The sequence below is a fragment of the Berghia stephanieae genome, chromosome 4 (assembly GCF_034508935.2).
Source record: "Berghia stephanieae isolate SIO BIC M18660-M18661 chromosome 4, UCSD_Bste_1.3, whole genome shotgun sequence".
In the NCBI taxonomy this organism is placed as follows: Eukaryota; Metazoa; Mollusca; class Gastropoda; order Nudibranchia; family Aeolidiidae; genus Berghia; species Berghia stephanieae.
Window position 1 is genome coordinate 73,141,623 of NC_088363.1, and position 24,799 is coordinate 73,166,421.

At 35.5% G+C, this 24,799-nt stretch overlaps 1 protein-coding gene across 2 annotated transcripts; it reads left to right on the forward strand.

Annotated features, from left to right (window-relative positions):
• The first annotated feature begins 1,786 nt into the window (after positions 1 to 1,786).
• On the forward strand, positions 1,787 to 24,456 carry LOC144971193 (acetylcholine receptor subunit epsilon-like). Of its 2 annotated transcripts, none has more exons than XM_078911690.1 (8): positions 1,787 to 2,042; positions 4,026 to 4,277; positions 5,437 to 5,618; positions 8,623 to 8,737; positions 10,784 to 11,014; positions 13,197 to 13,343; positions 21,642 to 21,859; positions 22,875 to 24,456. In XM_078911690.1, exons 2-8 carry the CDS (start codon positions 4,065 to 4,067, stop codon positions 23,161 to 23,163), a joined length of 1,395 nt encoding a protein of 464 aa, XP_078767816.1. In that variant the 5' UTR covers positions 1,787 to 2,042; positions 4,026 to 4,064; the 3' UTR covers positions 23,164 to 24,456. The 2 variants fall into 2 exon arrangements, with proteins under 2 accessions (XP_078767816.1, XP_078767817.1); XM_078911691.1 differs by having other exon boundaries at positions 1,968 to 2,171.
• The last annotated feature ends 343 nt before the right edge of the window (positions 24,457 to 24,799 follow it).

Sequence of the window (24,799 nt, forward strand, 5' to 3'; positions counted from 1 at the left end):
ATTGCATAGCTTAATTACAACGATATCTTCAATAATTGACAATCAGATTTTTTCCATTCTAAACGAACTCGTATAATTGGAGGAAACAAAGCGATAAAAATGGGGTAATCTTACCGATGTCTAGCATGGGCTTCCCACGGAAAAATTCGGTCAGCAAAACATTAATTTTAGAGATAACAAAAGCAACAATAGTCAACTTTTTAGTGTGTGTTTTGCTTAAAGATCTATGGATGACGCGGACTGAAGTTAACCAACTTTTGCCGATTAATTTGATACGTTTAAAGGAACACATAGTAATGAATTATAGGAATAGGTAGAATATTTGTTTAGACGACACATTGGGGTACCAGTGACTGCGTAAAATATCCATGAGAGCACTCATGGTAAAGTGACAAGTGTTACGTATTATAACGCATTTTTAAAGACTTCGAGTTAAAAATATAGAGCAAAGCTTTTTATTAGAGATGAAATGTCTATCAAACAAATTATTATTTATATCTGGGTATGTTTTCCCCCTGCAACCCCGTGTTCTTATGGTTACATCTGGAGCTTGCCACTTCAACGAATAAAAGGTTTGTTTCCTGAAATTATCGTAAACGTTGTCACGTCTGTGTAGGAGAAGTGGCGAGTAGATAAAGACAAATAGAAGAAAAACAGTTTTCCCCAGATACAGAAGTCGCTTCGTGCCTCTTTCACCCTGTTATAGATGGGATCTCATTTAATAGTAGTAGTAATAATAATAATTAATAATAATAATAATATATAATAATAATAATAATAATAATATAATAATTATATAATAATAATAATAATAATAATAATAATAATAATAATAATAATAATAATAATGATAATAATAATAATGATGATGATGATGATGATAATAATAATAATTATAATAATAATAATAGTAATGATGATAATAATATAATGATGATAATAATAATAATAATAATAATAATAATAATGATAATGATAATAATAATAATAATAATAATAATAATAATAATAATAGTAATAAAAATAAAATAACAAATAATAATAATAATAATAATAATAATAATAATAATAATAATAATAATAATAATAATAGTAATAAAAATAATAATAACAATAATAATAATAATATATAATAATAATAATAATAATAATAATAACAATAATAATAATAATAATAATAATAATGATGATGATGATGATGATGATGATGATGATGATGATGATACACGGGTAAAAGTTGTCGGATTGTTTAATTGATGTTTTTGCAAATTTAATTTAGTTGTCATGTTGTAAACGGCATGATATTATGAAGTATATCTTCATTTGCTATGTCATCACATTTTACTGCTTATATTTACAGGTATTGTTTTATATACTTATTATGCCAAAATCAACCATGAAATCTGCAGATTAAATTGGTAATATTATTTGTTGCTGTTGTTGTTATTGTTGTTGTTGTTGTTGTTGTTGTTGTCGTTGTTGTTGTTGTTGTCGTCGTCGTCGTTGTTGTTGTCCATTGTTTGTTTGTTTGTTTTGTATTTGATTGTTCTGTTTTTGTTTGTTTTGTTGTTTTGTTTTTTTTTTTTTGTTTTGTTTGTTTGTTTTTTTAGTTTTTATTTTATTTTTAGGGGAGGGGAGGTTTGGCAGAGGAGATGTGTATTTTTTAAAAAATAATGCCACAAATTTGATTAATCCATTTCTAAATAATAACACATCTATTTTGGTTGAACTTCAATTTCCAGTCAGCAAATTATTTAACCAAAGGAGAAAATCGTCTGTGACATTTTTGGGCAGGTTATCTATTATTCATTGGTAGGCAGGAATGTTTTTCGGGAATCTACGAAAACAACATTTAAGTACGAGGCCATAATTTGTTGCACGCCTGGTTGGCTATGAGTGCCAGCACGTATGGACACAAATTACCATAATTGTATCTATATTATAATTTCGTGTGGGTTTACACCAATAGTTTCAATTACCCGTTGGCGAGGATAGTCTTGTTTCGAAGAGGTTATTTAATACACTTCTGTTGGATTTGACAAGTAAAAAGGATTAACATTATATTTTACATGATATTTTGTGCATTGTGTTTCTGGCAGCAAAAATCATCATGAGTTTATTTTGAATCTTTATTTGTGTTAAAGATTATTCTCGCACCATGTCATGTTATTGTAAGGGCAAGAGAAAATAATAATGATAATAATAAATAGCAATTCTATAGATGCTGTGCGCTTGGCTAAGAAACTCACAACATTGCCATCCGGAAATATAACGGACCAATACACTAACCTATGTGTTCCCTTGAACGTTTATAGTCTGGTTAATAAAGTTTAGTGACAATTATAAACATGGATGGTAAAAAACAAACAAACAACGAACACCTGAGTGACGTCAACTTCGTTCTGTCTATAGCGCATAAACATGATGGTGTACTATATTCGTTAAAAAAAAACGAGCTTTTATTTAATGCTAGAAATCCACTAAACGCACTCAAAGCGCTTTACAGGTAGTCCCTAGCCAACAGCAACACTTAACATGTAGGACGAGACAAAACGCCTGTTAGGCGATATTACAATTGTTCCGACAGAGACAACTCTTTTATAAGCCAGGTACTCATTTTACACCTGATTACAGTGAGAACTCTCTGAGATGAGAAAGAGTGAGTAAAAAGACTTTTCAAACTATGCACTGCCCCGAGCAGGACTCGAGCGCTGGACCTTCAGATCCGAAGGCGCGTGTTGTAACACAAGGCCACATAGCCGCACTGAAAATAGACAATAAGGTCCATACGACAAATACCATCTTAATAATTTACTATTTTCCTGGTGGGTACATACTAATTTGCTAATAAAAAACTACTGCATTTTGTGTTTTCATGTTTATTGTTTTGTTTCACCAACTGTAGATATAGATATTCTTTTAAATCTTAAAAACTATAATTATAACTTATTAATTACGATTTTATATTGTGGTACGAATGTTGTCTCGTATCTGTTTGTTTTAATTTGAATTTGTTTGTATCATCTCCCAGATTGTAAAAGTTGATATTTATTTTGTAGTTGGTGTTTCTTGGTAGCTATTATTTTTTTATTGCCTTGTCCATAACCGTTGCTCAAATATTTTCGTAACACAGTCTTCAATGTTGTAAGCTGTCATTCCTGCTTTTTCCATTATTGACCGCATTTTGGCTTTTTCTTTCGTTGAAGGACACCCATAATAGTTGAAATTTGCCTTTATATGAATATCTTTTTAAAATTATCATTATTGACTTAATTGGTGTATTCTTTACACTGTCCTGTCATGTAACACATTCAAGCGATATACACCGTGACCAATGACCGAATGGGTGAGAGTATGGCGAATTCTGACATTGTTGCAGTATTAGGTGGACGTTCTACACATCTTACTCTGTTTGAAATGGCGTGACTATAGACAAGTCGTAGAGAGAACAAATTACATGCGTTGTTTGTATAATATAGTGTAAATTCGATTCCTAATTGCTTGCTGATGAAACATAAATAAACCTTCAGTATAGTCTTCATGGGTCTGGAAAGCCACATACTGACAGCAACTTTTTTCATTTCATTGTCGATATATACATTTGTCTTTTTGTTTCTGTTTTTTTTTTTGTTTGTTTGTTTTGTTTTGTTTTGTTGTTGTTATTCTTATTCATATTAATATGAACTATTATTAAAATATTTTTTAATTTGTGCGGCTATGTGGTCTTGTGGTATGACACTCGCTTTCGGATCGGAAGGTCCTGGGTTCGACCCTCGCTCGGCGCATAGTTGAATCCTTAGAAAAGTCTCTTTACGCATATTCTCTCACCGTACTCATATTTAAAATGAGTACATGGCCGTTAACAGCGTTGTCTCTGGACGAAAAAAAATTGTAATCTCTCCTAACAGGGGTCATGTCCCGTCCTAAATGTTAATTGTTTCTGTTGGCCAGGGACCCCTTGTAAAGCGCATTGAGCACGTTTAGTGGATATTGCACGAGATAAAAGCTATTTTTTTAATTCACAGATCACACACTGAGTAAAAATTCCAGAGTATCAGACAAAGATGCAAGTAACGGCAAGACCCTCATTCCTCATACTGCTATCACTAGCTTGCTTGGGGTGGCAAACTGTCCTATCAGCAACAAAGGCAGACTACTACAATCTGTACGATTACCTCTTTGAGGGTAAATACTACAAGAAACAAATCAGGCCGGCAAATAATTTGGATGACCCTTTGGTCGTAACTATGAGTTTTTATCTACTAGCTATCTTAGACGTAAGTAGTATTTTATCTATCATTAATTGCACATCCAATAGGGAACAAAAGTGTGATATAAAAAAAAACTGGTTCCAATCTCACTGGAAGTGAAAAACCACTCTTTCGGCGACTGCGCTTGAGTAATTGATCTTCTGGTTGCAAAGTGATGGCATCTTCTTTTCTAGTCTAAATGTATGCTTGTCATCTATAAAGACCATCCATCCTCGCTCCCAAGAATCTGCTATACATTCTTCTATTAAAATAGTTCCGCCACCTTATGATTCAATATGTAACCGATTCATTATTAGTCATTCGAAGGACAGGTTACATACAAACTTCCAAGGAGTTTGGAACCTGGAAGAGTTGAAGGAGTGACCTCACAATTTCTCTGCCCATTTCTTAATCATACTTGGTATTATTTATTCACCTTTTTGTATGTTTGCTTGGAGAATAGAGACATCACAGACAGAACGGTTTAGTCATACCTACCACGGTAGCTTGCAATATTACACATTCAACAGAAGCAACAAATGGGAAAATTGTCATTTTTAAAGTTTTTGATAAGAAAGCTACCCAAGCACCGATTTCACGACAGCAATTTTAATGCATTTTATCTTGATGAATTTTTTTTTCATTGCTGCAGTTTAAATGAACCGAATGTGAAGATAAGTTTAGAATGATGAACTTAGATATTATTAGTATTTTAAGCAATAAAATCTTAAATGCCTAGTTAATGGGTGCTTCAACTTCATTACAGGTGCGGCTATGTGGTCTTGTGGTATGACACTCGCTTTCGGATCGGAAGGTCCTGGTTTTGAGCCTTTACTCACATTCTCTCACCGTACTCAGGTGTAAAATGAGGACCTTGCCGTTTACAGCTTGTCTCTGTCCAAAAAAATTGGTATACGCCTAATAGGCGTCATGTCACGTCCTATATGTTAAATGTTGCTGTTGGCCAGGGACCCCTTGTAAAGCGCTTTGAGCACGTTTAGTGATATTGCGCTATATAAAAGCTCAAGTTAAATTATGAAGGTCTGAATAACAACCAAGCCAGTTGTCATTTGACGGAGATGATTTCTTTAAGATATTATATTTTATATAAAGAAATGGTAGGATTTCATGTTGCATTCTTTTTTTCAACTGCATAGTTTTTTTAATCATAATTCATCATATCCAGGTTAATGAGAAACAACAAATGTTGGAAACGAGCGCTCGTTTAGAAATGATATGGGATGATGACTATCTAGAATGGAACAGCACTCAATACGGCGGCATTGAAGAAATCTTAGTTCCACAGAACCTAGTTTACGTCCCTGATATTGTGCTCTCAAATTCTGTGTCGACACAGGAACAACTTGGGTAAGGCAGCCCTTGTAAATATGAATGTAACATTATTAGTATGTCTTTTGTATCTAAATTTGGCTGCTTAACTTTATGATTGTTTGAGTAATGTATCTATGTTTAAATTGTTTTTTGTTGGCTGAAGAAGGGTTTTGAGCCCGAAACATTAGCGTTTGGTATTTTGTTTTTCTTTGACGCTGTTATATTCCTTTTTGTTTATTAAATTCACGAGTATATTTCATGGATATCTATATAAAAAGTTCCAGTTTTTCTGTATCAATGCTTTCATATCTAAAATTACAAACACCCAATCAACGGCATCTGCATGGCGAGTTTCATGGCAGATAATAATAATAATAATAATAATAAAATAATATAATAATAATAATAATAATAATAATAATAATAATAATAATAAAATAATAATATAATATCATCATCATCATCATCATCAACATCATCATCATCATCATCGTCATAATAATATATAATATAATAATAATAATAATAATAATAATAATAATAATAATAATAATAATAATAATAATGAGATGATAATAATAATAATAATGATATGATAATAAATAATAATAATAATAATAATAATAATAATAATAATATAATAATAATAATAATAATAATAATAATAATAATAATAAATAATAAGAATAATAAAAAGAAAAGAAAAGAAGAAGAAGAAGAAGAAGAAGAAGAAGAAGAAGAAGAAGAAGAAGAAGAAGAAGAAGAAGAAGAAGAAAGAAGAAGAGAGAAGAAGAACAAGAAGAAGAAGAAGAAGAAGAAAAAGAACAACAAGAAGAAGAAGAACAAGAAGAAGAAGAAGAAATCGGTTTTAAGCCAGAATTGTTTTGAAGCTATATAATATCTTGGGGAGGGTGACAATAATTTCTATATCTACGAAAAGCTACACATTTATATATCTGATTATTTCAATTTGAAATTTTCTTATCAGCATAATCTGGTTCAAACCGACATAAAACCAGTTGGGAGCTGCGGGTCACATTTGGTCACGACTCCGAATTTATTTAATTCTATCTAACCTAAAGCAGTTTACCCCCTACTCTCTAACGCCGCTTACGAGTGACGCCAAATCCTGAAATTCACCAAAAACAAACTCAGAATTTTTGGCATTGGATGTAGACGTGGAGCAATGGCTGATAGTGTTCTGAAAGACAGATGAGATGTTAATGGCGTAGTTGCAAACGACATCGATGGCCAGGTTCGAGAATCCTATGCGTTCGTTGGGCTTTGTCATTGGCGGACATTCTGAATCTGATGATGGGGTCTTCTTGAGAAACGAGGATCCTATAAAGACGTCGTCCAGAACCGATTTTCGCAGAAGACATTTGTTAGCATAACGCGTTTCACCATTCTCATCTTTGTTTGATATCTGTTTAATCTTGATAGATCCATTTTTGTCATTAGAATTTATAGATGAAACTGGTGGAGGTTTGATCATCAATAATTTTAGTTTTGGACAACTGCATTTATTAGTTGAAATTGTCGATAGTTTTTGATTGTTTTGGGATTGCGAATCTTTGTGCTTCTGGGAAATCGCTGGTGCTCCATCACTCGTGCATGATTTTTTAACTCTCTTTTTCTGAATCTTTGGAACTGATGTGGTGCTTTTATAATTGACTTTCCTATTAATTGGCTGTTTGTAATCGTTATCTGACGCCATTTTTCAGCGCTGCTGTAATCACGTTTTTGTGATCGAGCCCTCCGACTACCAATTGGGACTTTCCTTGTCATATTTTTCTTTTCCACCGACTTGCTAGGTGTGGATATTTGAGTTGAAACCCCTCTCTTGTCAAGGCTAGCACTATGCAAAATTTCTCTCATATTTGATACCTGCCTTAGCCTCCTTGCTTTGGTACTGAATTTACGCAAAGATCGGGTAATTTTCTTGTTATTTTTAACTCTGTCATCTTTCTTTGGGGAGTGAGTTTTGATCTATGCGTCTCAGCCACTGAAAGCATTTCTTCCTGTACTTTGATGAGGTCATCTATGGGCATCAGATCGTTACATCCGGCATCCAATTTATCCAACAGCGGACACAATAAGTCTTGACATTTTATCCTACTCTCGTTAGAGTCCGCTTCGTTTGACTTTTGGTCTACATCGGGCAATGAAGAAGTATGATTCTTCTCTGATACAATTTTCATCTGTTCAATAATTCAATAGAAGTAGGATTATGGTTCGTATTATTTTAAAATTGATTTCATGGCAAGACAAAGCACATTGTTGTCCATTATCACTGACACTGACATAGTTTGAATTTTTTTTTCTCATGTTTGTAAAATTCAAAATGCCAGAACATCATCATCATTGGATGGGTCAACTGCAAACTGACATGCCGATTTGGGCGTCACTCGTAAATGTTGTGTCGTCATCACATGCCACATTTCCCATGTAACACGGTTACATGTTCTTCTTTTTCTCCTCCTCCTCCTCCTCCTCCTCCTCCTCCTCCTCCTCCTCCTCCTCCTCCATCTCCACCCACTCCTCTTCCTCCTCCTCCTCCTCCCTAATCTAATTTTAGTGAAATTTAACGTTTGATAATCTGACGTCACAAAATATTATTATAAACTTGATATAATTACGCTTACTAGGGAGAGGGGTATAACAATTCCTTTGTCTTCACTTCACCGCTCTTTTCCTTACCGTATCAATGTTATACGCCTCATTTTGTTATCATTATATTTTGTATATACTTTTGAACATCTTGATTTCAAGTCCATTTTTGGCACCTTTTTTCATTCCTTAATAAAATTGTCTATAGATACAAACTTGACTCTACTTTAATCATAATGGTCAGACGAGTATGTTTTCAAAGTGACTTCCAAAGTGACACATTTGACAGGCTAATATTTTGGGATAATTTTCCTTGTAGGTATTTGTATTTTTGTTCTGCTACTTCCTGCATTAATACACACACACACACACACACACACACACACACACACCTTTTTCAGAGTATTGTTATTGTGTTCTTTATTTACAGATATGCTAACCTACCAGTGCGTTTGAGTAGCACAGGAGTAATTACATGGGAACCAACTGTATACTTAGCAACAGATTGTGATATTGACATCACCTACTTTCCCTTTGAAACTCAGGTAGGAAAATGGGGAGTTATAATTGACGTTGAACAACAGATTTTTAAATTAAAAAAAAAAGAATATTTCCGTGAGGTTACTGAAATGCATCAATTTTCAATGGACAATTTAAGAAGTCACAAGAAAAGAGACAAAATATATTGTAGAAGGAACTGTGTATTCAGTCCACCGGAAGATTTTATAATTATACGGGCTAAACTGTTTGACCGAGCACAGTTTAGCCCGTATAATTATAATCTCTTCCGGTGGGCTGAATACACAGCTGTGTATTCTGTCCATCGGAAGAGATTATAATTATACGGGCTAAACCTTGGAATTAATATATATATATATAAATATATATTATTATTCCAAGGGCTAAACCGTTTGACCGAGCGCGAGAAGGCGATGTGGCCGGCTGATTAAGCACATCGTAACTGTAACCGGGGTGGGGTGAGTTAGGTGTTCAAGCTCCTGTCTAAGCATAATATTTTCTTTCTTTCTTTCTTTCTTTTTTCATTTTTTTTTTGGGGTACTCCCTTGGCAAACAAATTCTTAATTTTCAACTCCAACACGTTGACACCATTCCTGGTGATTTGAGAAGTTTGAACGACATTTAACTTTTTTTTATTTATTTACTTTTACTCACTTTTAATATCATTATTTTGATTTAGAACACAGTGAGACATCAAAATTTATTGCCTTGTACGTAACAATACGAGTCAGGAGAAAAAAACGAAACAAAAAGAAACAAAATACCCCCCCCCCCAAAAGAAAGAAAACAAAACAAAAAAATGTTAAGAGAACAACTTTATAGTTATAGGGTCTTGTTTATGTTTGAGGGATCGTCAAAGTGAGTGAGAGAGAGAGAGAGAGAGAGAGAGAGAGAGAGAGAGAGAGAGAGAGAGGGTGGGGGTGGGAGAGATTAGAGATAGAGAGAGAGATAGATAGGGCTAGTAGTGCTCGAGGCCAGTGATCAATGTGAAAAGTGACCAAATAGAACTTTACTCGGGCAAACAGTACTAACACTGATCTCCTTGGGAAACTCATCGGTTTTGATAATCACAAAAATTCTAAAGGACTAGGGAAAATGAAAAATAGATATAAATGATAGGAAGATGACTCTACATTCTTTAAAGGACACTTTTGTTTTCAAAGGTTTGATGGCGCTTATAAAACATTGAGGTCACTTTAGGGCTTGTAGAATGGAAGAAAAGGGATACCAGTCAAAAAAAATTCTAATTTTATAAGACATGATAGACAATGAACAATAGACTAGCCCTACAAGACGAAGGACAAGGGATGATTTTGAAAGAAAAGGATGTTGGAAGAAGACAAAGTCAAGACTGCCCGGGGTGGGGGAAGGGCACAGGCGTGCTCGAGGCCAGTGATCGATGTGAAAAGTGGCCAAATAGATCCTTACTAGGGCAAATACCAAAACTCTGATCTCCTTGTAAAAAATCATCTGTTTTGATAATCACAAAAATTATAGCGTAGGGAAAATTAAAAATAGATATACATGTTGAATTTAAATTAATTATAGAAACATTATTCTCTGTTGGCCAATTTTGGCCAAATCGGTCAGGCCAATGGCTATCTAGCAGCCACGGTAAGAATCTCGGGCTCCCAATTTCGAGCAACTCTCATCAAGACTTTCCGAGAGTAAATAAAACTATGTAGCCTAAATGATATTATTAAGCCGTCAAATTGCCATAAATTTTATACCTGTCCATTTCTGATAATGCCTAGCCTATAATAGGCTCAGTATCAATGTGGTCAATAGTGATTAAGGTAAGTATCGACGATATTTGGTCCTTTTTAACTATTTTTATTTCCGGTGGACTGAAAACACAGTTCCATTGTAGAAACTATACAGAAGAGATTGTCTTTGCAATGATGTAATGACTGTTTCCCGTCACGTCCATCGAAACGTGACCTTGAATAACTCACTTTGACCTCGCTCACTAGACGATGTTCATTGCTCAAAAACCAAAACTTGATTCCTTGATGGGATTTTCTTTTGATTTGCAAAATTATTTTCTTTTACTTCCTCATATCTTTTCACAGGAGTGTAGCATTGAATTTGAAACAGCCGTGTCAAGGAGTACGGAAATTGACATCGATATAATGAAAGGAACCTCGGCTATTTTCCTGCCCGATTTTTCCCAAAACGGCCAATGGGATCTCGTCGACACATTCGCTGAGAACCTCAGCGACGAGGGTGGCAAGACAAAGATCCGATTTAAAGTTGTCATTGAACGCCGCAGGACATTCTATGTCATGAACATCATTCTGCCTGTAAGTCATTGAAATTGTCAACCTTTATATAGTTCACTTTATTCATCTGGTAAATACCGAGGGAACCTAGGTGTAAGCCGAAGTTCACGCAGCAAAGGAAGCAATAGGTACTGAAGTATAAGAAACAGAACAAAATGCTCGAACCCAGGCCCTCTCATATGTAAGCATTAACCACTGGGCATTTCGCGCCCTTTAAGCCTTTCGCGGCGAGATTGGATTTTTTCTTCTTCTTCAAATCATGGTTTTCCCTTATCTTTACTTGGTCATTGCAACAAACCTTATCGTTTTCGTTTTGGAAGCAACAGCAATGCAACTTGCATTCCAGTGAGTCACATTACCATGGAGGTGATGACGATGATGATGATGATGATGATGATGATGATGATAATGATGATGATGATGATGATGATGATGATGATGATGATGATGACGATGATGATGCTTCTTTGCTCCCGATGTTTCAAATAATTGGAAAACAGCTCCTCTTATCACTTGAAAATTGGAGATTTAAGCCAGTGAGCAGCCAAAACATTCTCTGATATTGTCAATCCACTGTCTTCTCTCTCTTTCCTGGCACTTCACACTGTATCCTTGTTTTCATGTGGAGCAACATATCCAAAATTCTAATAATGAACGTGATGGGTGAATATAATACAAGTGATAAATTCTCCTATCAAGGACATTTTTCGACTTACTTACTGTAGCCGTTACTCCTGTAGATTGGCACTCATTTACACCTGGATCACACTAGTTAATGTCTATTAATGGTTTAAGCTTATGCTGACCAAGTTCACGCTAAAGCACATAATAGTGATCTTTGGCATTTATATATACGGATGAGTGTGTTATGCATGAGATCCACCAATCAATTAAAAGAGATACTTTAATTGTGATATGCCGGAATGGAATACTGGTTCATACAATTAAACCCAGAAAATAATGATTGCTCTAAACCTGTCAAATTATAGGCAAAAATGAGCTTTACCTTTTCACCAAGACAGTGTAAAAAGATGATAAGAGCATATTTCTACATTCTGTCATCTGAAAACAACGTAACTCGCCAACTACTGTAATCGGAAATTTGAAGACAACGTTACGAAGGCATCAGCAAACTGAACGGATAACTCGTTAAACACACGCCAAATAACACACATCTAGTATCTATATGTATATATGCATTTGCATAATTAAAATCACTAGTTACCACCTACTTACTTTATCGAAGAAACGAATGGTCTTGAATACCGGTTGATCGTTTTAAGAAAACATTTTAATAAAGAGCGCCGCAATTGTTTCGGCATCGGCAATGTGTGGTAAAATGTCTTACCCGAGGGCACAACTCTAAATACAGACTTTCCCGAAGAATATAATTACCCATCTACTGCCTACGCTCAAGATCGTTTGTCTTTTTTTTACAAGCATTTTCTGTCAAAGTGCTAAAATAAACCGTTTGCCATTAAAACGTGAGAGTTAATCTCGTCACGGGGGTTTTATCCTAAAAACGACTATCTAATTGATGATGTCCGAAGTGTGTGATTCCTCGACATCTACACTGGCAGAGAGTTAAGAGGAGGGGGAGGAGAGGTATGTTTCAAATTGTTGACAAAAGTATAAAATCATCAAACGTATATCTACATCTTGTGGAAGAGAATCCAATTAATGAGAGACAAGAATTTGTATGCCATGAAAAACAAAGCTGTGAGGAACAATTAAGACATTTGCACAATGTATTGGTTTTAATAATAAAATGACAAATGATAAAAAAATGGAGCAACAGAGGTAGCTTCTTAAAGTGTCTTTGTAATTGTTGAAATAATAAAGCATGTTATAGTAATGTAGGTTAGAAAAGGACAATGTGATGGACAAAATATTTTGATTTTCGAAAACGTGAATATCCTTAATCTAGTCAGTTCATAAACCAACAGTTTCTTCATTTTATGCTTTCCTCCACTTTGTCTTGTTTGCTTTCGATGCCTCTGGCGTCTCATAAAACGTACAGTATATTATATGAGTTAAATTATTTCCTCGCGTCCTTCAAGCTGACATGTTTTGTCTTTGGCGAGATTTTTTTTTATAATTCTGTGAATCGCAAGACCTTTTGAAAAACTTCGTCCTTGTGTCACACACGATCTACAATGATCTTTGGTGTTTAAACAATTATTCCTCTTCAAATTCGACCCAGGTGTTCTTCCTCTCTCTGACGGCGTCCTTGGTATTTGCTATACCCGCTGACGAAGGTGAGAAGATGGGGACAGGTATCACCGTGTTACTGGCATTTGCTGTGTACCTGACAATCGTGTCGGACTTGATTCCAAACACTTCTTTACAGGTAAGACACAGACATGTTAAGAGTTAAAGATATTTTGAAAATTTTGCAAGTTACCTTAATATATTCACATGACATGAAGTAAACTTTTATGGCCACGATACAGCAGTATAGCACTTGTATCGGAGAGGTGACATGGCCTACAGCATTCCCGCCTCCCAACGTTAAATTATGACTTAGTGTGGCGGGGTTTTGCGCTTGATGTGGGTTCGAGTCCAAACGATAAGTTCACTGGCCTGGGTTCGAACCTAGCATGCGCACTATGGCTATCGCTACCAGCTGCGCCACTCCACCTACACCACAAACGGCTCGCGTTTAATATAGGTGTGATTAAGAATAGCCTTAGGGTCCCTTATGACTGTAATAGTAACGAGTAAGTCAAGACAATAGTAACACCCATTGCAAAAATAACATTCTATACAAAAGTTTAATTAGATTTTACAGGAAAGATAGAGAAATAAGTGAAAGGTAGAAGGAAGATTATGGATGATGTATATTTGACAATTTTAACTATCAGTCCTGTTTATTCATTTGATAACAGGAAGAATGGCGTGGATCTAATTTATTATTTATTAATTAATTTATTTATTTAATCTTAATCATATGTGTCAGTATGTGGTAGATTTGAAAATGGTATAAGCCCGTTTGGCTTATCTATAATCTAGCCGGCTTACTTGTTTGGTACCCTTCTCAGTACGGGACTGCATCAGCAAGTTCAAGGGTTGGTTCTGGGTTCCAGGGTTGTTCTGGGGTTCCAGGGATTGTTCTAGACTGCCAGAGAATGTTCTGGTGCCGGGGAATGTTCTTGGCTGGCAGGGATTGTTCAGTGGTGCCACGGAGTGTTCCGGTGCCAGAGACTGCTACGGACTGACAGGACCTTCCATTAAGAGTTAAACAAAAAGGTCTTAGAGCCAAATCTAATAATTTATCTTTCGCCACCGTTTCATCCTTGAACGACACATCCTTATAGCTTTTATTTGCCGCCCAAGGCAAAGAGAAGCGGTAACTCCATGGTAAAGGTAATAAGTATAATTATTGCATTTGTATGCCAAACAACTACTGGCAGTTGAACATGATGAGAAATTAACAGGGTTATGTCCCTTATATTTTATAATTTGGGGAATTATAATTATGATTATAATGTGTGGCAGAGGATTGGAGGTATATTACAGACATCATTTAGTATACATTTTGAATACAAATGAAAATAATAGCATGGATCATAAACAAATGTTAACTATAGCATAATATACTTTTGGTTAAAGTTTTGTACAATCATTTCAACTTACGAACATCCCATAGAATAAAGCACAAATATAATGTACACAAGTGAAAAATAATAATAATATTAAGTTAGCATTGAATTCACAGTAATATCTCATTCCACTTTGTATAAGTTTATCAGTAATAAATTTCCTTCAACCGAGAGAGAAAGTTAAACTTTACAAGTTTGAAATTTGAGAACTGGTTCGTTCTTCCTTTGATGTCTTAGTGTGTATGTATGTATGTGTGTGTGTGTGTGTGTGTGTGTGTGTCTCAGTTGTCAGAGGGATGCGTTTGATTAAAAGGGGCAAGCCAAACAATTATTGGAAAAGCCAATAAGAAAGAATATACATTTTAGTTGGCCAATGAGGTTCGTGTACTCGAAGTTAAACTTAGCGGGAAGCCAGAATATTAATTGTGATTTTGCTAGTCTCTTGGTAGAGACACGAACCTGAGGGCATATTGCACCTGGGCTTTGCAAGAGAAAGGATAATTAGCAGGGATGTGCAGGCAATGGGCAGGTGGATAAAGAATAGATAAGCTCTAGGCAGTTAACGGAGTGTGGGATATAGCAATCTGTATCGGTTTCTGATATCTTGACCAAATCCCTTAAGCAAAATTTTGAACAGTTTTAGAGTGACATTGGCTTAATTGTAGCCGGAGACTGTCCATGTTCTAAGTGTTTTAATTCAAAGTGTTAATTTCCATTTGCAAATATTGTTGACCATTAAACAATTGAAGAGTTTTTTAAAAGTAAACGCGCGAGCGAGTGAAAATCGCTCATCAAACTTTGGTTTATCCATATTGGACTAGTGCTCTTTCACTCATCAGTGGTAACTGGATATCTTTAGGTGTGGTGAGAGTAAAGGCGATATGGAAACTAAATTATCTGTCACCATTCAAACAGTATTCCATTGATCTCGGACAACTTCAGAGCTACAAGTACCCTCCAAAAAGAAAGTGGAAATGAGCGTATTTTTCTTTCAGTAAACACAGGAACATAGGAAATTTAATTTCTTCCTTGTTGTGAAATTTCAGCGCCACTTTAATGAAGGCGATGTTGAATGTAATTGTTTTAATGATGGCGGCATCAATATGGAATGGTCAAATCTGGACGTTAGTGCTGTTGTTAGCTTTTGTTTACAAAAGTAAGAAAACTAAATCATCCTGAAATAATCGAAACATACAGTTAGAATGCAATGTCTTTGACTCGGGTTTACATTAGTGAGTTTACTTCAAAGACAGTTGCACAACTCTAGAAAACGAACCCAAGTCTGCCAAGCTCATTAAAAGTCATCAGAACGCTATTCGAGTCGTCATAATGTATGATATAGTAGGGGGAATTAGGCTAAAACCGTGCAAATTCGGGTTGTAAGCATGACAATTTGCATACAGGTTACCAAGACCCATAAAAAACGATCTGCTACAGAACCACTCTCGCAATTTATCAAAACAGTGCGTTTTCCTATAGAGCAATTACTTTTCCATGGAAAATAAAAGCAAGAGAATATAATGTTCGTTCAATAATTAAATACGTTGTTGACCATTTACAGTAGCTAACAAATGGCTTCGGGTGGGAACAATACATACACAATAGACGTTTCGGGTACAAATCCCTCGTCGGCAAAAAGAACGTTGAAAACATAATACAAAATGTAGTAAGAATTGTAGCGTGTGTATTCCTGGATGGTTGAAACATGGTGGTTGAAGCAAGAATGAGAAGTTCGCGTGGTGTTATCCAGTTGACATACTAAATCCTTGCCCTATCAGTCCCTGCGAGAAGTTCTTTTTGCCATTGTAATTGTATCTGAAAACATGCAAACGCATTCCATTTTTAGTCATATATAATATTCTTTCACATCTCTCTCTCTCTCTCTCACACACACACACACACACTCACATACACCCTCTCACACACACACACACACATTTTCTCTCTCTCTCTCTCTCTCTCTCTCTCTCTCTCTCATTTCTTTGTTTCTTTTAAAGAACCATTAACACTCAATTATGAATTCTGAGTAATGCATATGGAATACACAAATAATGCTACAGTTTCATAACGCTACATTAACTGCACAATGTTTCATCAAATTTGAGAGATTGCTTTGAGTTTTAAAAAAACAGTATTCATGACTGTCCTAGGCAAATTGAGAGACTTGAAAGTTTGTGGCAGATGGATCCTAAACATGTGAAGACAAGAACACAAGCTTGAAAGTTTCATGAGAACATCTTGATTGGTGTCTATAAAACGGTGTAATCGAGACACACCTCATTGTAGGACCTGATGTGGACTGTCAAGCAAAAAAGAATTTACTGGAATATTTGATTACCAAAGTCGACTTTTACAGTCTGACTTTTACTTGTTTGGGGCCTTAAACTTAAAGCGCCATTTAGAGGAAAAGAGATACGAGGCAGAAGAAGATATTGTTGAAGAAGTTCAAAGCTTTGCTTTCAAAGGTTGACCAACAGTTCTTTCGGATGGGTGTCTATGTTGGCAAAAATGCATTAATATGCATGAGGAATTCATTGAAAAGTATGTAAAGAGTGACTCTCTATCATATAATATGAGATTTAAGTGGATGCAATCACAACTTTTCGAACATGCTTTCTAATAGCTCAATTTCGGCCGTCTTTTACATACATGTCTTAACTAAACCATATATATTTGCACTGTTTATATCGTGGCGACGTCAGGCTCCATGCTTTGGTCCAATACTAAAATGATTACCTCATTTTCGAGAAGGCATGACACATAAAACAGTGTTTCTTTCTCCTTTGCGCGGAAATCTATATCTACAAAGAGAATAAACACAATTTGGATGAGGAAATGAAATGAAAAGATAATTTGGGGGGGGGGGGGCAGGTTAATGGTACAAGTTTAAATGCACATAAAATGTTCGGCTATGTGGTCATGTGGTAAGACACTCGCTTTCGGATCGGAAGGCCCTGGGTTCGAGCCCCTCTTGGCGCATAGTTGAGTCCTTGAAAAAGACTCTTTACTCACGTTCTCTCATCGTACACAGGTGTAAAATTAGTACTAGACCGTTAACAACGTTGTTCTTGTCCGAAAAAATACAATATCACCTACAGGTGTTATGTCGCGTCCTATAATATGTCAAGTGTTGCTGTTGGCCTGGGATCCCTGGTAAAGCTCTTTCAGACTTCGAGTGGATATTGCACTATATACAAACTAATTTTTTGACACGTACTGATCTTACTTTAACCGTGAGGGGTCGTGATCAATTTTGAAGGTACACATTAAATTAATTAGCAATGACTATCCCGCACAAATCTTTGGGCCTCTTTTTCGCTCACGAAGTGCCCGAATTCGCGTCAAAATATGGGACGAAACCGTTTCGTATATGCTATTTAAAAAAAATAATTACGACGCTGTTTATCGATGAATATGACTGAAAGTTGGCACACAGTTAGAAAAAAGGTCATTTTAGATTATGTCAAGCGACAAAACTCGTGCGATTACCAAAAGACCGTTAAAAATAGATTTTTACTCTTTGGAGTAAAATATTTCTAAAACTACCGGGCGTGGAGGTTTTGTCGCTGACATGGTAATACATGAACATTTCTTCTTTTTGGTTGTAAAATTTCATATGAATATGACGAGTACTTTTCCCGTATTTTACAAAACACCATCCTAATTTGCTCTTCAAGTTTCAATCTTTTAATTCTACACTTATTACGCAAGATACAACCAAAGGTCGAAAAAAATGCCGAAAAAGCGTCAAATATTTTCGCGTTTTTTTCCTCTTTGCTGGTCATCCAAATAAATGACACCTTTGAAATTGCATAACTTGTTTATTTATGAATGGATTTTCAAAATTCAAAAACATTTTTACTCAGTGGAGATAGGGCTTTGGTTTTAGACAAAAATTTTCTTCAAAAAGAGACAAAAACATTTTTCATAGTCATTGCTAAATTAATATATCTCATAATGTCGAGAAGATGTAGAATCCCATGTTAGAGACAGATTTTAAAAATACCTTTTAGATTTATGATAATGGATAATTTAATCGAATCTCGGTTTTCTTCTCTGTTCCGTGCAAAGTGTGGATTCGAAAAAGGCCTTTTTTCTAGGTGAATATTTTTGTATCACTTCTTTTCACCCTATGTCAGTTATTAACATCTAGATATACATCTACATTTTTTTCTGGATCAACATTTTACACCACTTTGGTTTATTTCATTAGTGAACTGTATGGGAAGGAATAACTCAAAAACTTTTTTTTCTGTAATATTGTTGTAAATTCTCCTCCTGCCCCCCCCCTCCCCCCCCCAAAAAAAAATAAATAAATAAAAGAAAGCAGAACCACATGACCCCATTTCAACTCCAGAACAAGTACGTGGGGGAATATAAGGCAAAGTAAAGATCATACACCGTAACCGTGAGACAAACCAAGTATTGTCAGAACGGAGCCTCTTGTATAATGTGCCAAAGGCATGAACAAATAATTATATAAAACTACTTTGATGACTACGTTTGTTTCTCTCCTTCTTATATACAACACGAGTTTTCATATAGCGCAATATCCATTATCTGTTACCAAATCGCCTCAATTTGGTATTATGTCGGAATGAACTAGATAAGAAAAAAAATCGAATTTGTACACAAAATTATCAGAATTAGGAGATATATGGGGGTGGGGTAAGGGGGAGGGGGGATCTTTTGATGTTTTTCTTGTTTTGTTTTTTGTGGACTTTTTTGTTTTGTTTTGTTTGGGTTTTTTGTGTGGGTTTTTTGTTGTTGTTGTCTTTGTTGTTGTTGTTATTGTTGTTGTTGTTGTTATTGTCGACGTTGAAGACATTTACTCAAATTATGAAAGTTAAGCTTACATTCAAATTCCAACCATCGGGGTTAACCAAACATAACACCGTTTTGACACAATTTATCACAAATGTGCCCAAAGGGCATTGCCAGGGGTTTCACGCCAACAACATATTCTACTATGAATGTCGAGAAATGATGTTCGTGAGGCGCTATTTATTACTATTTCAATTTTTTGACAGAGATAGCCCTCTAACTAGTTAAGCACCAATTTTACTCTCGAGTAACGTGACAAATATGAGTAAAAAAGTCTTTTCCCCAGGACTCAACTTTGCGCTGCCAACTGCGGAACTTGAAATCGAGACGTAAATCACAAGACAAATGTAAGTTTACTTGACCACACGGCGTATGAAATACCATTTTTACTTGTATATCTCCTTCAAAAATAATATTGAGATTAAAAATACGTATATACAAATTGATTTTGCCGATTTTTGTCTGATACATTAACAAAGATCCCGATCTTGACTGAAAGATATACGGTCCAAACCAGGTGTCCAAATTTCAGGTCTGATAACTGAGCCCATTTATGGACCTGATATAACATTGTTCTAATGGAAAATATTTCGCGTTGATTTTAGAGTATTTCCATTACAAAAACAAGTCCAAAACCTCTTTGGTTATCAGACCTGTAAATAATAACACGCCGGGTCCAAACGAGCTCGATTTATGGGTTTTTTTTCGGATTGAGTAGATCCTCAAACAATTATTGAAGTGTGAACATTAGAACCCTCTGTGACCTCCAACTACACGTATTCTGTTGAAGGTTCTGTATTTTTGCTTTTCTTTTTGTTTTTTCTTTCTTTCTTTTCTTTTCTTTTTCGTGGTCCATTAGGTGTTTAAAGGTTTCGGTTTTGTTTTGTTTTGTCTTTGGGGGGGATTTTATATTTGGTGGGTGGAGAAGGATTAAAAGTGGGGGGGGGGGGGGGGTTTGCGGGTTTTTTGTCGGGGGGGGGGGTTCTTTTTTAATTTCTTGGTTTGTATTGTTAGTTTATATACATATAATAATAATAAAGTGTTTTTCTATAGCGCTAAATGCCGAAGCCTCAAAGCGCTTTACGATATACTTATTAAACTATAAACACACTCATACCGAGCCAAACAGACACACAATAGTCGCACATTCCAACAATGCAAGTTTTACAAAATGAAATTGACATTCAGCAAAATGAAATCAAAAAATAAAAAGAATAATTCACTCATCAAGAATAAAATGCCTAGGATAAACATTTCTGGAAAAGATAAGTTTTCAGATTTTTCTTAAAATTTTCTACGCTGTCCGTGAGTCTTACTGACAAATGAAGCGAGTTCCAAATGGTAGGCCCTGCTTTAGAGAAAGATCTATCGCCGAAATTAGTAAGCCGTTTTTTGGCACTTTTACGAGTAGTAACTGGATATATATTTATTTGGCGTTTTAAAAACTCTTTTTTTTCTAATCTCATTATATGAGTTGCAGCTTTTTTCAAAAATAAAAACAGATTTTACACCGCAATATCCGTTTATCATGCTCGATATTATAAAAGGGGTCTCTAGCCGACAGGAATTCTTAAAATGCAGGACGAAACATTATGCCTTAAATGCGCTATTGTATTTCTTTTTGGACAGAGACAACGCTGTTACTGGCCAGGTACTCACTAACACTTGAGTGCTATGTACTCTTTTGGTATGACACATAGCTCATAGTTGAGGCCCTGGAAACCGCTCTTGACTCTTTATTGTTTTCACCGCAATCAGAAGTAAAATGATTACCTGGCCATTCGTAGCGTTGTATCTGTCTAGAAAAATTGTAATATCGCCTAACAGACGCCAAGTTTCGTCCTACATGTTAAGTGTTGCTAAGGACCTTTGTAAAGTGCTTTGAGCACATTTAGTGGATATTCTATTTTTGTTGATTTGTTTATCTTTGTTTTTTTAGTGTTTGTTTGTTTGTTTTGTTTTTGTTTTTGTTTTGTTTTGTTTTTGGTTGTTTTTTGGTGTTTTTTGTTTTTTTACAAGTAAGGTGAGAACTGTGAGTAGAAAGCCTTTTCCAAGAACTCAACTTCGCGCCGCCTCACAGTAAGACTCAAACCCGGACCTTCATGTCACAAGCCGCTTGTCATACCGTTAGACAACAAAGTTGCACAAAGAAAAACCGATAATTGATCATCGTTGCAATAGCTAGGCTATACAGTAATATTGAAAACGTTTTATTTTCACAGGTGTCTGTTCTTGGACTTTATCTGACTATCCTGCTGGGGTTGAGTGCTCTGAGTGTCATCATCTGCGTGTTTAATCTTCGGCTACACCACAGGGATGTGGATAAGCCGGTTGGTCCCAAAACCACCTGCATTATACGTTTCTTTAGGTTTATCCTTTGCATCAAAGAGACTGACGAAGACGCACCATCCAGTAATCAAGTGACTCCTACCCGTCCAAGGTCTATACTGTGTATTGTTGATGTTATAAGATTCACGATCTCCTGCGTTTGAAACTTCGAACAAGTTCCCAATGTCGTTGTGTAACCTAGGGAACACATGTTGGGAACGAGTTAGAAATTACAAACGCTGAAATTCAAGAATCTTATCATTATACCCCTCCTATGACTTTATCTTTATCATTTCTGATCGAAATAGCTGTTTTAAAATTTTTATTTATTTACAATGATGTTTTTTCAAATTTAATTATTTATTGACAGCAATGTTTATCAGTGTCGTGTCAAAATCTATTTTAGTAAACCCTGATGCGTGCGGGAGAAAAAAAATAATTCTTGAAGTTCAAGGGTTATTTTTTTACGATGGATAATAGAGACGCCTCAGTATATTTGTCCATAATGATTATACTAAAATGGAGTTTTCCCCAAAGCTAAAGGCATATCATAATATTTATAGTGCACCAAAAAGATTATCGAGCCGATCGTGCCGCTTTATGTTATAAATTCAAGCGAATTTAAAAGAGATTGGCAGCAGATTGGATGGCAATGACCAAAAACATTTTTTTTTCTTTTCAATGTATCCTTGACGTGTCCACTTTGAGTGTAGAACTTTACACACTTTACCTCACTCGATTGAGTTGTGCATGAATTTGCAGTGGTGGACATTGCAAGAACGTTATCTCAAAAACTCGCTGCCCCGATTGACTTTTTACCTTTTTCTGTTTACTTAACCAATTAATTTACTCATTTTGAATCATTTCAAATTTACAGCAATTTGATTGATTATATATTTTTAACAGTAAAGAAGAGAAAATGTCAAATTGAGAAGTTAGGGAGCAGGCGCCGGTGTAATATAAATACCTGAACAAATATATTTTTCTTTCTTGCTTTGTCTAGCACCGTTTAATACACACTTGTTCAGGTCTTTAAAGAAGAGAAAAAGTGTCCTCATAGTTTTCACGGATATCATCCTTTTTAAAATGCGACAATCAAATATTTACGTTTTTCTTTTTTCCCTCAGATCGGCCATGTCTGATAATAGAGGCGTGGACCTGTCAATGCGATCACAAGTGTCATTGAGCAAGTCTGCAATGGGAGGACGTCAAGATCCCAGGATGTACCAAAACCCAAGGCTTCCTCCAGCTATGGCGATGACTGAAGAGTCGGAGGAGAAGATGACATGGCAGCTGGTAGCAGAGACCATGGATTGGTTGTGCTTTATTATTTTCACCATGGCCACTCTCTTAGTCACTATAATTTGTCTTCTGTATCTCCACTTTGGAAGCATCTCTGATGCACCGTCTTTGTAAAAAATGTATTATGTGAACACAATTTTTATGAAGAAAGTTAACTTCAGTTTAATCACCAAAGGGGCAAATGATGTGGACATGCCGTGGTTCTCCATTCTCAACATTGTGAACAAATGATAAAGTGACACGGGTTCTGATAGCTCAGTTGGTAGAGGACTCGCTTCACACGCAAAGGGATCGAAATCAATCCCGAGTGAAGTCGATATTTTTTTCTGTCCACCCAGCAGTGATTGGGTAGCTGGGTCTGAAAGATCTGGCGGAAAGCACGTTGCCATAGAACAGCGTCCTATCAAAAGGGTAGAGTTTATTTGCTATTCCAAGTTTTGAGTTATACTAATCGGTATAAACTCCAACTTCATGGACTTTATGGAACTGAAGAATAAATGACACAAAATCTGTTAATTCGGGGTCAACTGGTCGTCGTTCGTCCACAATGTTGATAAAGATAAACCATGAAGCATTCATCTATTAACTCTGTTCCTTATTCTGAAACTGTTACTGAACTTCACAACTGTTTTCTTTCAAATGTGTGAGTCCATGCTACAATGATTGTATTATAAGTACAAGGGGCTTGTCAGCTTTTAATAATTAATCATTTTTGTTTCGAATGTCCACAATTGGAAAAGGTGATGGGTTTTTTTTTTAATTTCATTAGCTACGATTGAGTTTTAACAGACATCTAATGTCATGTATGATATTGAGACCACATGAGTTTATTGGTACTATTGTTTTATTAATGAAATAATTATGGTCTCTTAATTTAGGTGAAATAATTTTAACGTTTCATATTTTCCTGAAAGCCATGGGATCATGTGACTAGCTAGCATAGTTTTTTAAAAATCTTTTTTTAATAATTTGTTTCTGGCTGTATATTAATTTGTACTTCAATTACTTTATATCCATGTCATTTATTGGTTTTATCAATACTCAATCGAAAGTGATAATCACATCACTATTTCCAGTGATAACTATTCCTCTACACCAATTGATACTATGCCTTTAGGTAAAGTAATCACAACCTCTTCCAGCCTGATGTACTGTGTCAACACACAATACTATGTGTAACCGTTAACGCTTATAGTCTGATGGATATAATTTAGTGAGAACTACTCATCCAAACGCTAATAGCTGTACAAAAACAATAACAACGAGCAGAGTGACGTCAACTTCGTTCTTTCTATAAATATCAGAGTATTTTATGTTTTCCTTATTGTATGAGTTATTAGAGTAAAATATTAATTCTAGAACTGGTTGATGACACAATGCGAGAGAAGCAGAAAGTGAAAAAAGAAAGATAGAAAGAAGAGAGAAGAGAGAGAGAGAGAGAGAGAGAGAGAGAGAGAGAGAGGAGAGAGAGAGAGAGAGCGAGAGAGAGAGAGAGAGAGAGAGAGAGAGAGAGAGGGGGGGGGGGGGAGAGGGGGGATAAACCAAATGATAAATCAATACTTTGTAAATTGTTCAAGGTATGAATCCTGTGCATTTATCGGGGCCAGTAGTGTGTTAACGCTTGACTGGCGCATAATTCTTTTTTTCAAATCTAATACTTAATGTAAATGACGGGTGGAAGATCGACCTTTTGCTGAAGAATGTATAGTTTGACAGTCTTATTAAATTATGCGGTGATGAAAAGAGGGTG